This window comes from Rhinatrema bivittatum, chromosome 2 (assembly GCF_901001135.1).
Source record: "Rhinatrema bivittatum chromosome 2, aRhiBiv1.1, whole genome shotgun sequence".
Taxonomy (NCBI): domain Eukaryota; kingdom Metazoa; phylum Chordata; class Amphibia; order Gymnophiona; family Rhinatrematidae; genus Rhinatrema; species Rhinatrema bivittatum.
Genome location: NC_042616.1, coordinates 332,947,852 through 332,963,231, shown reverse-complemented (window position 1 = coordinate 332,963,231; position 15,380 = coordinate 332,947,852). Strand labels below are relative to the sequence as shown.

Sequence of the window (15,380 nt, the reverse complement as noted above, 5' to 3'; positions counted from 1 at the left end):
ACGTCTTGTTAAATGTAAACCGACTTGATGCAACCTCTGGTCGTGAAAGCCGGTATAGAAAATAATAAAATAAATAAATAAATAAATGAAAACCATCATTGGGAAGAAATTCATCATAACAGCATCAATTAGAGATGAACTTTTAAAAGATGCGTGTGTAAAGAAGAGCATGTGTATGCTCAAAATAGAACATACATGAGTAAAAACTACAACATACGCGTGTAAATCAGGGACCACAAGTAATTTACACATACAGAAAAAGGGCAGGCCAGAGGTGTTCCGAGGAGGAGCCAAAATGTACACATGTATGTTGCTATTTTACAGCCTGTCAAAGTGACCCGCATAAGTCTTTTACTTGTCCATGTTTACTTTTAGTTGCTCAATATCCAATGTAACTGATCATAAACATCTCAAAAGTGAAAAAAAAAATAACTGGGTGAGGGGTCTGGGTGAAATGGGGGGACCTCAGGCTGAAGATCCAGGATGGTCTTCATGAGCTGCAGATGGACTGGGTGAACTGATAAACTAATTACTGGTAATTTCATAGCCGTGTGCATGTTAGAAAAGCCCCCAACCTACGCGTGTAAAAGACGACTTACCGGGGGGGGGGGGGGGGAATAAATGCATCTAAATAATGCAAGCAAAATCTATCAGCGTATCACTTCAAAATTCAAAGTACAATGCACATGTATATCATCTGTGCACACTTATCCAGCTAAATTCTGACTTATCCATCTATGTGGCACCTTTACTGCTACTTGGACAAATATGAACTTATAAGGATAAACAGTGCTTTCTTTTAGACTTTTCTGACAATCTTACATACCCAGATATATACAAAAAGTGCTACTTAGTTGGCCATGTAGAACTTTTACGATGCATCTGGCTAACTGCCGCTACTTAGCTGCATAAATTGGAACTTAGCCAGATAACTGCTGCTGCTCTCCCAGATAAGTCCAAAGTTGCACACCTTGTGGTTTTTACATAGGCAAGCATGTATGCGTGCACACTTACTCATATTTTATAATCTGGGCAAATTATTTGTGCACAGGTTATAAAATGCAGTAGTAAATTACTGTGCACTCATATACAGGCATATTTTTGCACCCGCAAGCCGTTGTGGTCCTTATCCTCCCTTTGTTTAGAATAACATACAATTTACTTTGATTTAGTAATTGACTAATTTTAGTCTTGTTCTTGGTCATTCACAAACTAACTTTAGTCACCTAGTAATCACATTTAGGGGTAGATTTTTAAAAAAATGCGTGCGCAACCATGTGTGCGCGCTTCCTGGTGCATGCACAAGGAAACAGCTATTTTATAACATGCATGTCGGCGCGTGCATGCTATAAAATACAATATCCGCATGCACATGTGTGGTGGATTTAATTTCCTCCCCTCCACATGAGGGGGGAATTTTAAAAGACAATGCGCAGTGACACAATTAGGGCTTCCCAAATTCCCTATACCCCTCTCTACCCCTTCCTACCCTTTCCCCTCTCCTGTCTGACCCCTTACCCTTTCCTAGCTATAATAAGTTTTGTTGTTTTTTACCTTGCTGCTCTACTGCTGCTCCTTTGGAGCAGCAGTAGACTCCGCACACTAGTCGGCTGCCGGCGCGCACTTCCCCGAGACAGCGGCTAATGGCAGTGTCCCGGCCCACCCCTGCCCCTCCCCGCCCAGACCCACCCCACCCCTTCTGAGAGGCCTGGCACTTTGGCTCATACTGCGGTTTACGCGCGTGGCTGGACCCATTGTAAAATGCGCACAGTGCATGGAAGGCCCAGTCACGCACATAAACACCAAAATTTACTTGCATAGCCCTTTGAAAATGTACTTGTTAGCATTTAGAAATCATAAAGTATAACATTTAAAAGATCTCCGCATGGTTCAATATACACATGTATATGGGTGCGCAGAGATCTACTATAGTATTTTATAATCTGCACATACCTAGTGCATACAGATTATAAAATATTCATATATCTGCTTCCCCTTTGACTAAATTTTCGAAATTTGCATATGCATCTTGGGATGTAAAAAATAATGCATGCATTATGGCGTTATGTCAGGTGTGAAGATCCTAACACCCACAATAATGCCACAACGCATTTTGATGAAAGACCCTGAAAAAAATTTAAAAACCCTAGTCAAATTTTAAATCCCTTCAATTGAGAGGCAGACCCACTCCTCCTTAATCAGCATTTAAAACTTTAACAACTCAACAAAATTAAGATGCACACAGAAGTCCAGCAGCAAGACATGGCCTATCCAGTCTTTTGCACTGAGTGCCACATTCATGATTATCTACCTGTTGGTGAAAAATTGTATATGTGCATCCAGTGCAAAGAGCTCCTGGTATTCAGAGAACAAATAGGTTCTCTGGAGGCCAGTGGCAGACCTGGAGAAGCTGAGGCAGACAGAGAAGGAAATAGAGAAAAACTTCAGGGACACAGAAGAGCGATCCCAACTCCAGTCAAGCAGCCTTTGTGCTGCTTTGAGAAGCAAGGTCATCTGGCAGGAGACCATCACCTTGGTGTGGCATGAATTGGTCCTGTAGTTAGGATCTGCCCTCTAGGTAATGCATTATCCTCTTGTACCAAAGATGTGTCTTCAAGGGCATGTACTCAGGAAAGGAGGTTTAAGATTGCCATTGTAGTAGGTGATTTGGTCATTAGGAATGAAGATAGCTGGGTGGCTGATGGCCAGAGGATCACATGGTATCTTGCCTGCCTGGTGTAAGGGTAGCAAACCTCATGAACCACCTAGATACAATTTTAGAGAGTACAGAAGAGAAACCAGCTGTTATGGTACATGGAAGGTAACATAGGAAGGTGGAGATTCTGAAGGCTAAATTTAGGCTTTTGGTAGGAAACTGAAATCCAGAACCTCCAGGGTTGCATTCTCAGAAATGTTCCCCATTCCACACATAGGACCCCAGAGGCAGGCTAAGCTCTAGAGTCTCAATGCATGGATGAGATAATGGCGCAGGGAAGAGGGCTTTAGATTTATTAAGAACAGGGAACATTTTGGGGAAGAGGAGTCTATACCAATCAGATGGGCTCCACCTTAACCAGAGAGGAACCAGACCGTGAAGCTAATTTTTAAAAAGGATATAGAGCAGATTTTTAACTAGACCATGGGGTAAAACTGACAGCCACTCAGAAGCACATAGTTCAGAGAAAGGAATCTTCCTAAGATACTTACAAAACAGGCAACTTAGAATATCTCAGTCGAGAGGTTGTAGTTAATACTTAAGTAGCCCAGACGGCTTTAGAGAAAGAGCAAACAGATGAGAATGATTCTATACTGCCTGTATCATTTACTAATAGTAGGTTGTGGATACAATAATAAATGAAAGTACAAATAAAAAGCATACTTTTAAAAGCCTGATTGAGAATGCCAGAATCTGAATAGTAAGATTTGTGAGTTATAATGCATGGAATTAAAGGAGGATATAGACATTTTAGGAATTTCAGAGACATTGTAGAAGGAGATAACCAATGGGACACAGCGATACAAGGGTAAAAACTATATCAACATAATAGGACAGATGGAAATGATGGAGGGATGGCACTATATATGAAAGATGGCATAGAGTCAAGCATAATAAACTTCATGCTGGAAATACAATGCACTATAGAATCTCTATCCATAAGGATTCCATGTGTGATGGGTAATAACATAGCAATGGGTGTACACTACAAGCCACTTGGCCAGGATGAAGAAGGAGACTGTGAAATTCTAGCTGAAATTAAAAAAGCAAATACATTTGACAACACAATAATAATGAAAGTTTTCAATTACCCCAGTACTGATTATGTCAATGTATCATCAGGATATGTTAAAGAGATTTTAGTTTCTAGAAATCTTATGTGACTTTCTAGATTCTTCATGGAACAGCTGGTCCTAGAACCAAGAGGGGAAGCAGCTTTAGATCTAATCCTCGGGGAACTCACAACCTGGTGCAAGGGGTTACTATGCAATAATGATCATAATGCAGTCAAATCTGACATAATCACTTGAGGGAGAACGTAAGTAAAACTACTGCAGTATCATATAACTTTAAAAAGGGAGACAATTATAGAATGAGGAAATTAGCAAAACATCTAAAAGGAGATGTTGTAAAGGTTAAAAGTTTGCACGAGGTATATAAATTGTTTAAAAATACTATTTTGAAAACCCAAATAAAAGATATGGCATGCATTAAAAAATGTTGAAGAAAGACCAAATAACTGTCAAGCATGGTTTTAATGATGAAGTAAATGAGACAGTTAAAGCTAAAAGTGCATCATTTAAAAAACAGAAAATAGACCCAAATGATGATATAGGCAAGAGCATAAGCACTGGCAAGTTAGATGTAAAACATTAGTAAGATAGGCAAAGAGAGAATATGAGAAAAAGCTTGCCAGTGAGGTAAAAACTAATAATGAAAACATTTTCATGTATATTCAAAGCAAAATTACTGTGAGGGAGTCATTTGGGCTGCTATATGATTGAGGGGTAAAAGGGGTGCTCAGAGAGGAAATAGAAAACTTGAATGAATTCTTTGCTTCAGTCTTAACTGAGGAATATATTGGTAGCATACCAACAACTGAAAACTTCTTTAATGGTAGAGATTCTGAACAACCAAAACAATTATCTGTGACAATGGAGGATATAAAAGCTCAGATTAACAAACTAAAGAGCAACACATCACCAGGACTGGATGGTATACATTCTAGAGTTCTATATGAAATAATAAATGAAACTGTTAACCTGTTATTGGTAATCTTTAACCTATCATTTAAAATAGCCACAATACCTTAAGACTAAAAGGTGGCCAATGTCACATTGATTCTTAAAAAGGGCCTCAGAGGTGATCCATAAAACTGTAGACCATTGAGCCAGATGTTGGTGCTAGGTAAAGGGTAGAAGTCATTTTTAAAAACAAAAGCACTGGCCATATAGATAGACATAGCTTAATGAGGAAGAGTCACACATGTTTTTAGTAAAGCAAAATCCTGCCTTACCAATCTTTTAGATTTTTTGAGGATGTAAATAAACATATAGATAAAGATGAACCAGTTGATATAGTGTATTTGGATTTTCAGAAGGTATTTGACAGTCTCCCATGAGAAACTTCTCAGGAAATTAGAAAGTCATGGAATAGGAGGCAGTGTCCTATTGTAGACTGGTAACTGGTTTAAAGACAGGAAACAGAGGGTAGGATTTATTATGAGAAGCTATGCAGGCTAGAGCTCTTCAGCTTGGAAAAAAGCCAGCTGAGAGAGGACATGATAGAAGTTTTTAAAATCATGAGTGAGGTGGAACAGTTAGCACAGTTATTTACCTTTTCACAACATACTAAAAAAGGAGACACTTCATGAAAGTAACAGCCAGCAGGTTTAAATAAAGTCTGACAATATTATTTCATTCAATGCACAATCAAGCTGTAGAATCTATTGCCAGAGGATGTGGTCAAGGTTACTAGCATGGCAGGGTTTAAAAGAATTCCATAGCACATTATTAGCCAGATAGACTAAAGAAACTTGTTGCTATCACTGGGAGTGAGAAACAGGAATAGATCTACTTTCTAGGATCTTCCAGGAATTTGCAACCTGGACTGACCTCTGTCAGAGACAATATGATGGTGATGGACCTTAGTCTGATCCAGCATGGCATTTCTTACATTCTTATGTATAAGATCCAGGCTTCTATTTACCTGAGTGTAACTCCTGGGTGTTTCTTAGCCTGTGTCTGGCTCAGTCCCACTCAAGCCCCATAAGCAGGATCCTGATACATCCTCCCAGTATTTTCTGCTCCCAAACTTGGGGTTACTTCAATTCCTCTGTCTCTTTCTCTGTGTACATCAAAAACATTGCTAAATTATGCTGTTTCTTTTTCTCTAACATCACCAAAATCCACCCATTTCTTTCTGAGTATATTGCCAGGACCCTTACTCATGCTCAGATCTCTTTCCCTTGGACTACTGCAACCCTCTCCTCACAGGTATCTCACTAGATCATCCTTCTTCAGTAAAGTCTATTCAAAATTCAGCGGCCTTGATCACCTTCCTTTTCTCAAGGCACTACATTGGATCCCCACCTGCTTCCAGAGTCTTCGCACCTGCAAATGTAAATGCATTCTCTTTGCAGCTCCATGCTGCCTTCTCCTTGTTCATCTCCTCCACATCCATCTTCATGATATCGTTTGTCAGGCCGGGTTGTTCTTTTCTATGGCCTTCTCCTTCACTAATGCCAGACTTTTCACTTTCTGTCTTGCAGCACTGAATGTCTGAAAACAGTCTTCCTGAGTTGGTGTGTCTTGTTCTCTAGCCTTATTCAAGACTTGTCTAAAAACCCATCTTTTTTAAATGTCTTTGAAATCTCCAAACCCAGATCTTAGCCTTCTCACTTCAAACATGTTTACTGTAGCAAGTAATTAATAGAAATGTGTTTGCCTTGTCTGTGTATCTCAAGTAAATTGCAAATTCCATCGAGCAAGGGCTGTCTATTATATTAATCTGTACAGAGCTGTGTGCATGTTGTAATGCTACAGAACTGATAATAATAAATAATATCTGTAGTGATAAGGGTAACAAATCATTATTAGGAAAAGAAATAAAAGTAAGAGAACTAAGTGACCAGTATGTTTTCAAAAGAAGTGGCAGTTAAGGTAAGAGAAAGACAATTCGTTTTCCAAAGGTACAAGACACTGGTCAATCATAGCTCCAATTCTCCTCAATAGTTTCATAAATAATGCTGCAGAAGTATTACTAGGAAACTTTTTTTTTGTCTTTTTCTAATGATACTAAGATCTGCCCCAGGATAGATAATCCAGATGGGATCAGAATAAATGAAGAATGAACTAAGAAAATCGGAGGTGTAATCAAGTGCTTGGCAGCTAAGATTCAATGCAAAAGTGTAAATTCGTGCATTTGGGGTGCAGAAATCCATGGCTGCAAAAAAATGTGACAAGACAGTGACAAATGCTAGAATAAATAAAGGTGAATTTTCAAAACGTTACTCGCCTAAAAATTAGCATATACACGCATAACTGCCTGTACTTGCGTACTTTGTATTGTACTGCATGCAAATATATGGGTGGTCAGGGGCATTCCAGGGCAGGGCCAACAGTTATATGTGAAAGTTGCTATTTTAAAACACACTCACGCATGTTCATTTTCCAACTTACTCGTGTCTTTTTACACCTGCTAATTAACTGACATAAGTGATATTAAATGCATTTATTTTTGTAGTGTTGACTGGGGGGGGGAGGTTTGGGTGAACTGGGGGGAGGAGTTCAGGATGAAGACCCCCAGAAGGTCTTGATGACCTAATAAAGGACTGGGTTAACTGGTGAACTAATAAGTAAACTGGCAAATTTCCTTGATGTGTTTTAAAAACTGGTCCTTTTACATGTGTAAATCTGGACTTAAAATGAGTAAGTCTTAGTTGTATTTTCATGCATAAAATAGATGTGCACAGGACCTGATTTTCAAAAGCATTTATATGCTTAAAAATGGGTTTTACACTTGGAAATGCACTTTATGCATGTAAGTGGACTTGGAAATGCACTTTATGCATGTAAGTGGACTTTTGAAAATTACTACAATATATATAATGGAATTGTCTATAGGATTTACTCACGTAAATGCACTTTACATGCATAAATAGCTTTTGAAAATTGTTATGATAGTATGTTCTATATATGCAAGTAACGCCTTTGAAAATTCAACTGATATATTTTAAAATAGGAGATAAACTATGTGCGTTCAATGCATTGAAATACGGGGTTTCAAAGCATTACATGTATTTGCGTGTTGGCCTATATATGTGTATTTTACAATTTGTGTGTATGTGATAAAATATTGTGGCAAAACAACACACATCCACATACACGTGTTTATGCCACTGCGCACAGTTATTTGAAAGTTGTACTCTGAGGGAGAAATATAACAGGTAGAAAAACTGAGGTGACAATGCATCAGGTCAAATCTGGAAAACATTCTTCCAAAAGGAAACAGAATATAGAGGCAGTTCAGAAAAGGGCTACCTAAATGCCACAGATTCTACATCATTCGCCCTATGAAATAAGACCAAGTACTGAAATATGAAAACATGATATAGAAGAGAGAGAGAGGAAAGGGATATAGTAGAGATATTCAAATGCCTCAGAAGTATAATAATGCTCAAAACGCTTCGTTTTTCAGTGAAAATTAAGTTCTAGAACAAGAGATCATGATATGAGACACAAAGAGGTAGATTACAGAGTAACATAAGATATTTCTTAACAGGAAGTGCTCTATGGAACAGAATCCCAATGGATGTGCTGGAGGTTAAAACAGTAACAGAATTCAATAAAGCATGTGTCAGATTCAGAGGATGCTTAGCTGTGAAGAAGCAAAGAAATTATGAGAAACAATAGAGATCTAAGATATTGAAAGAAGAAAGGAAACTGAGCAGACTAGATGGTCTTTCAGTCATTATCTATCACCATATTCTCTGTTTCTATGTTTAAGTATCAGTCCTTATAGTTAAACAAAAAAGCCAAGGAAGTGAATATGACCAGCTTGAACATGGACACTGCACATAATAATATTTCTTTTTCACCATATAAATGTGTAAAGTGTAGCATTAAAGCTTCCAACATCCTAGTAGACAGAGGTCTACTATGGTAAGTATGATAAGGTATGTTTACATGTAGATACGTTTGCATGTTTATTCTATTTATATGCATATACAGTATATATATTCTATATGTACATATATACAGCATATATATACACACAGTATACATAAACAGTATCTCACTTGACCAACATAAAAATAATTACAGCATTACCCTAAATAGTTCATGATCAGCATCATGAAATAGACAATGCAGTGGTACCACTTAAACTTCCTGCTCAGGTATATTTTTCAAACCACAATTTGTAAAACTGAGCGATTTCCATATTCACACAATAGAAAAATATTGGTTATAGGGCTATGGGTGATAGTGACTTTCAGAGACAATAGATCCCTTAGTCTTCTACTTTGGAATATTTACTTTGTCTGTCATGATGCCTTTCCTTAGGATCAATGTTTATGTAGACTTCAAGATCAGATCATGTGCATCTCAAGCATCCATGTAATTCACATGTACTGATCCAGGCAAATTTGAACTACTGTCTATACTAAAGTACATATCATTTTTTAATCTAAAATTTAACAACTTTTTCCCCTAAAACTGAAATAAAAAATGAATACACAAACTGGATCAAGAGTCAAATGTGCTTTGCGTACTGATCTTACCTTCTTCCTTTCACCTTTCTCTATACTAGAGCAAAAATCCCACTGAGGTACAAGGAAAGAAAGAATTGACTGACTTAGCACCATACTGCTACGTGAATCAAAGTCATAAAAATAAAATGAAAATCATAAAATAAGGAAGACCAGAAAAAGAAATATCCAGTCTGAGTGATCAATGTGATTGAATGCAACAGTGAATCAATAAACATTTTTTTTTTTTTACTAATACCTGTGTACAAATAAAAATAAATTATCGAAGATTAAATTCATTTGTCTAAAATGATACATAAAAACAAAAATTTATAACATCAGACAGTGTTTTGACCTGGGTAACAATTTTATGCAAGGGAGGAATGGGGAAAGTCTTTGAATTCCACAGTTCTCAACCTGTCTAGCACAAGATGAGTCTCCTCTCATTTGGCTAACTTCTGCATTTATGCATTTGGAACTGCACTTTGTGCCTTCAGCAATGCATGAAATTACTCTTTTGGAGAAACAATAGTGCAGTTTGCATGATTCTTTACATGTGCCAGTTCTTCATTTCACCATGTTAGCACGTGCTTCAGCAGACAGTCTATATGTTTTGCACAAATCCTCCTGGCTTCGTTGCCTGTAGTGCATAAAAAGCCGAGTCACTTTGTTAAAGAAAATGATGGTAAAAGCAAACAAATAAAAATCTGGAGTCAGTAACTATGAAGCAACTAGTGGGTGGAGTGCTTAGACAGCTGTATAATGACTTCTCCGGGAACTGGCCTTTGTGGAAGAAGGAGAAGAAGAATGGAGAAGCTCGGCTAAAATGATGAAATAAATTTGCGGTCGTTTTTAATCTTCTGTATCTGGAAAAAAAAGAGAAAAAGGACAGTGTCAGTGCTGCCTTTCCCCCCAATGGCTAAGGAGAGGGGAAACTGGGAAAGAAGATAAAGTGTCAGTTCCATGCAAAAGATAAGACTAGGCTTACCCTAACTAATTCTTACAGCTCTCTGCTCTTCCATTGCTGGCAGGGGAATCTATGCCTGGTAAATCAGACTTCCACCATTAATAGCAAAGAGCACAGTTACTGAACTTGCTTAGTTCAATCATTGCAATGCCGTTTGAAATAAGCTAGAGCTCTTATTTGCTCCTGTTCTGTTTGTTTTCAACAAGTTGCCCCACACACATTTCAGGTTGATAATTGATCTCACTGCCAATCTTTCCTTCTCTAATAAAGTAGGCCCAAAACTCAACAACTTTCTTTGCAGTCAGAACTCTGGAGGATGTTGGATCATAGTAGCACATGCCGACATTTGAAGGTTCTTAAAAGGGAAATATGGGAGAGGAAAGGAGGAAGACAAAGGCAGAAAAATATGACATTTGTTTTTATTTATAAAAATGCATTTTCCTGCCTGAAAGGAACAGCAAGCAACTCAAGAATTAGGGCCAGATTTTAGTGCCTATGCGCGGGCATAGATTTGTGCGCGCAACCCGGCGTGCACAAATCTACACCCGATTTTAAAACATGCACGCGCTGCCGTGCGCATGTTATAAAATCTGGGGTTGGCGCGCGCAAGGGGGTGCACACTTGTGCACCTTGCACGCACCGAGCACTAGGGGAGCCACGATAGCTTTCCCTATTCCCTCCGAGGCTGCTCCAAAATCGGAATGGCCTCGGAGGGAACTTTCCTTCCGCCCCCCCATCTTCCCCTCCCTTCCCCTACCTAGCCCGCCCCCCAACCCTACCTAAACCCCCCCCCCCCCCCATATCTTTGTTATGCAAGTTGCGCCTGCCTCTGGGCAGGTGTAGGTTGTGCGCCGGCCGAGTGCCGGCGTGCGATCCCCAGCCTAGAGGCCCTACGGAGGCCTCTGGCCATGCCCCCGCCATGCCCCGGGCCGTCCCCGCCTCTTTTTTCAAGCCCCGGGACATACGCGCATCCTGGGGCTTGCGCACGTAGCCGGGCCTATGCAAAATAGGCTCGGCGTGCGTAAGGCTTTTAAAATTTGCCCCTTATTTTTTCGAGTGTCTACCTCCAATGTCAAAATGTAATACACGGTCGATGCAACCATCCCTATTTCTCCCATGACTCTGAACATATCAATATCACTTTCATAACACATCCAATTTCGACTTGCCCAGAGAGTTCTTATCAAATGCCTACAGTAGATGCAAAAAACTAATGTAATTTCTGAAAAACTCATTCTTAAAGGATAATTCTGTGATGAAAAGAATCCTGAAATCACAAAAGGAATATTAATAAATCAACAGAACAATCAACCACCATGTTCAAATGTAGTAAACACAAAATTATTTTGTCTTCTGTTTGCAGGCTTGATTTTTATGTACAAGTGATTCATGTCTGCAGTTAGATTTAAATGTTCCCATGTATGTTAGGAATATGCAATACAAGTGGTCATAATAAATTAATACTGCAATGGCGTACAATATGAACATGCATTTTGCAATGTTTATAAAACTTAATTATATTTTTAAATTTTTCATATAAAATATCTTTATATGGAAGATAACCTAATGCAAATTTACATTATTGTTTACTGAAGCATTCCTTTTTACTACAATGGAATCTACATCCCTCACACTAGAAACTGGGGAAGACACAGTAATATGGCAAGAACTATAGTAATCCAGCTCCAGGCAAATGAAAATAGCTCCAGAAAAAAAAAAGCAAGCCTTGGGTGAAGTTCTGGCAAAAGGGTGTGCCAGAACCCATGCGTGGTCTACTGAAAGGAGCTCAAGAGGACCTCGACATGCTTAGAGAGTCTAGAGCAGATGGCCAAATGTCTTAGAGAGTCTAGAGCAGATGGCCAAATGTCCAACTTGAAAGCTGGTCAGATCTGCATGATGTTTTACCCAATAAAATCTGTCCACAAAGCTGTGTTTGTTATTTTCAAATTAGACACAGTTTTAAAGGGGAAGAGGAGGTATTATTATTAGAATTCACATTTTCAGGTGATGGTACATCTAATATTAGAGGCTGAAAATGTTTTAGTAGGAATATCCTATGACAAGAATAGCAAGTTTTTTTTTGTTTGTAATCCTTTTTATTAATTTTCTGAAGTATAAACATTACAAATAAACTTTACCTAGCAACAGTACAATATGGAGTGTTTACACAGACAAACGAGCTGAAATCTCCCAATTAACATCAAATAAACTATGTAGAGGACCTCCTATAGCATTAACAAAAATACAAGCTTTTGTGCTCCAACGTCCTATTATTGTAGCAAGTTTAGTATTCTATTGATATATTGTTCTCCTAAATGTTTTACAGCTAGGACCTTCGTTTTTAGTTTTTATTTTAGTTTTCCTTATAGTTGTTATAACAAACTCACTTTTTCAACAGATAATTTTTGTTATCATATTGAGGTTCCTAGGCAAAATAAAATCTCATAATGAAGGTCCCTATCTATGGCTCAAACTAATGATTTAACATGTAATATAGTAATATATATAGTAAATGATGGCAGAAAAAGACCCAAGTAGTCAGTCTAGTCTGCCCAGCAAGCTTTATTTATTTATTCCTTTATTTATTTTTATTCTGTTTTGTGTACTATCTGCTGCTCCATGCAGGTTACCCCCCCCCCCCCCCCCCCAATGCAGGTTACCCATTATCTTCAATTCCATCCTTTAGTCACTAGGGATCCTCTGTGTTTATCCCAAGCTTTTTTGAATTCCATTACAGTTCTCATCTCAACTACCTCTACTAGGAGGGCATTCTCTGCTGGGAGGGAGACCTATGATATTGTCTTGAAGAGAGAAAAATTAATAATTTGGGGGGAATTTAATTTTAGAATTGAGGATAAATCCTGCCAAGTTGCACACAATCTTTTAAACTATTTTAACAGCCCAGGAATTTGGGCAAATCATAGATGTTCCCATACATGAAGTCTATACTTTGAATTTGGTTTTCTCTCGTAAATTTATCTTGGATCTGTTTCTAATTGGTAATGTTTATACATAAGAAATAGCATGGACTGACCATTTTCTTCTTTGTTTTAAATTGGTTGGATTTATCCCAGAATGGGTTTATTTATTTATTTATAGATTTTTCTATACCGGGGTACGTAAATAACATCACCTCGGTTTACATTCAACAGTAATTCAGCATTGCGCTTTACAATATAACATGGTAACTGAACGAATACAATACAGTATATAACTGTTGCGATTCCGGGCCGCCCCCGGAATCGCCACCCACCTGGTCGCGAGTTGGCGCGGGTCCCGCGCTCCCCGGGCCTCCAGGGGCCTCGGCTGCTGCAGGCCCGGCGTCTCCCCACCTCGCCCGGGCCTGCAGCTACTTCTGCTCCTGCCTCCTTGCCTCGCCGGAGCAGCCGGCGCCTCGCGGCGGTAGGCCCCGCCCCCTAGATGCGCGCGCGCGTCTCAGCCATAAATTTAAAGGGGCCAGCGCGGGAAACCTGGGGGACGCCTCCTGATGACATCAGACGCTGCAGGGTACTTAAGCCCTGCAGCTGGACCAGAACGTCGCCTTGCAACGAGGTTCCCAGGTTTGCCCTGTCTCCAGTTGCTGCGTTCGTGCTTCATTACCTTCTACTTGGCTCCTGACCCCGGATTGGCTTACGTTTGATTCTTGGCTTCTGACCCCGGACTGGCATTTGGTGATTCTCTGGCTTCTGACCCCGGACCGGCTTACGTTGATTCTCTGGCTCCTGACCTCGGACTGGCTTACGGTGATCCTTTGGTTCCTGACTCTGGACTGGCGAGCGACGACCCTTCGGCACTCGACCTTGGACTACAGCTGACCAGGCCCCCGCGGGTCCTCCTAAGTCCCAGCGGCCGGGTCCCTACGGGCTCCTCCTGGGGCGACTCCGGCTTCCAGGGTGAATCTCCTAAGTCCCAGCAGCCGAACTCCTACGAGCTCCTCTCGGGGGAGGATCGGCTTCCAGGGCGAAGGTCTTCTCAACACAGTGCCAGCGCCACCATCACCTCCTTCCTCGCCAGAGCTCTTGGTCGCATAGGGCTCCCAGAGTTCCACCTTCGGCCAGCCACCAGTCTGTCCTCGCCGCCTCCCGGTCGGGGTTGCTGCTGCAACCACCTACAGCAGCTCTTCCTCTGGCTCCGATCGGCCCAAGGGTCCACGAATTCAACAGATTGCAAGGCCATGGACCCGGCGGATCTTGCCGGCCTCAAGGCTATTCCGGGCATAGCCCAGAAGCTTCAGCAGCAACAGTCCTGCCTTGATACCCTGATGTCCACTGTTCAACGCCTGGCGGATCGAGTTGAAGGGGCCTCCGTGGCTCGCCCCGCCACATCCTCATCGCAAGCCCATGCGAGTTCCTCAGTTCCAGTACAGATGCCATCCCCGCCTCGGTATTCTGGGGACCCGAAGACGTGTCGGGGGTTCCTCAACCAGTGCTATATCCGCTTTGATCTTCTGCCTGCACAGTTCTCGACCGACCGGGTCAAGACGACCTACATTATTTCCCTTCTCGACGGGCGACCTCTAGCTTGGGCCTCTTCCCTTTGGGAACGACAAGACTCCCGCCTGAATAATCTCGTGCAGTTCGTCAAGGCCTTCCGGAGAATTTTTGATGAGCCCTCCCGCGCTTCTACGGCTGCCTCTGAGCTTCTCCAGCTGAGGCAAGGCAATCGTCCCCTGGAAGAATACGCGATGGAATTCCAGACCCTTGCCACTGAATTGGCATGGGGGGAGGACAGCCTCCATGGGATATTCTTGGAGGGACTTTCCCCACGACTCCAGGACGAACTCGCTGCCCGAGATCTTCCAGACGATCTCCAAGAACTCGTGGAACTGGCCGGACTGGTGGACCGACGCATCCAGTGCCGCTTCTGGGAGCGAAGGGCCAGCCAAGGGCACGGCGCTCGCCGAATCACACCACCTCGGGCCCGAGCTCCACCACCGGCGGCAGCCGCCCTCCCGCCTGAAGAGCCCATGCAATTGGGTCGGGGCCCGCTATCCGCCGAGGAATGGAGGCGCCGTCGCGCGCAGGGCCTATGTCTCTACTGCGGTGGTAAGGGGCACTTCCTGGCCCGGTGTACAGAGCGGCCGGGAAACGGCCGAACCTAGAATCAAGTGGGGAGCTGATTCTAGGCAGTACCTCTCCGGACTCCCCATGTACTGTCCCAGCGAGACT

General features: G+C 41.3%; 1 protein-coding gene across 6 annotated transcripts in view; it reads right to left on the bottom strand.

Annotated features, from left to right (window-relative positions):
* PDE1C (phosphodiesterase 1C) overlaps positions 1-15,380 on the bottom strand; it is a 1,569,255-nt gene that overhangs the window by 100,674 nt on the left and 1,453,201 nt on the right. Inside the window, exon 19 of one of the 6 annotated variants that reach the window (XM_029589801.1) lies at positions 9,480-10,111. The exons of the other annotated variants lie outside the window; for them this stretch is intronic. Coding sequence (XP_029445661.1) covers positions 10,098-10,111 — 14 coding nt within the window. The 3' untranslated portion in view covers positions 9,480-10,097. Of the gene's footprint in view, positions 1-9,479; positions 10,112-15,380 lie in introns of those variants that run through there. 6 annotated transcript variants of the gene reach the window in all.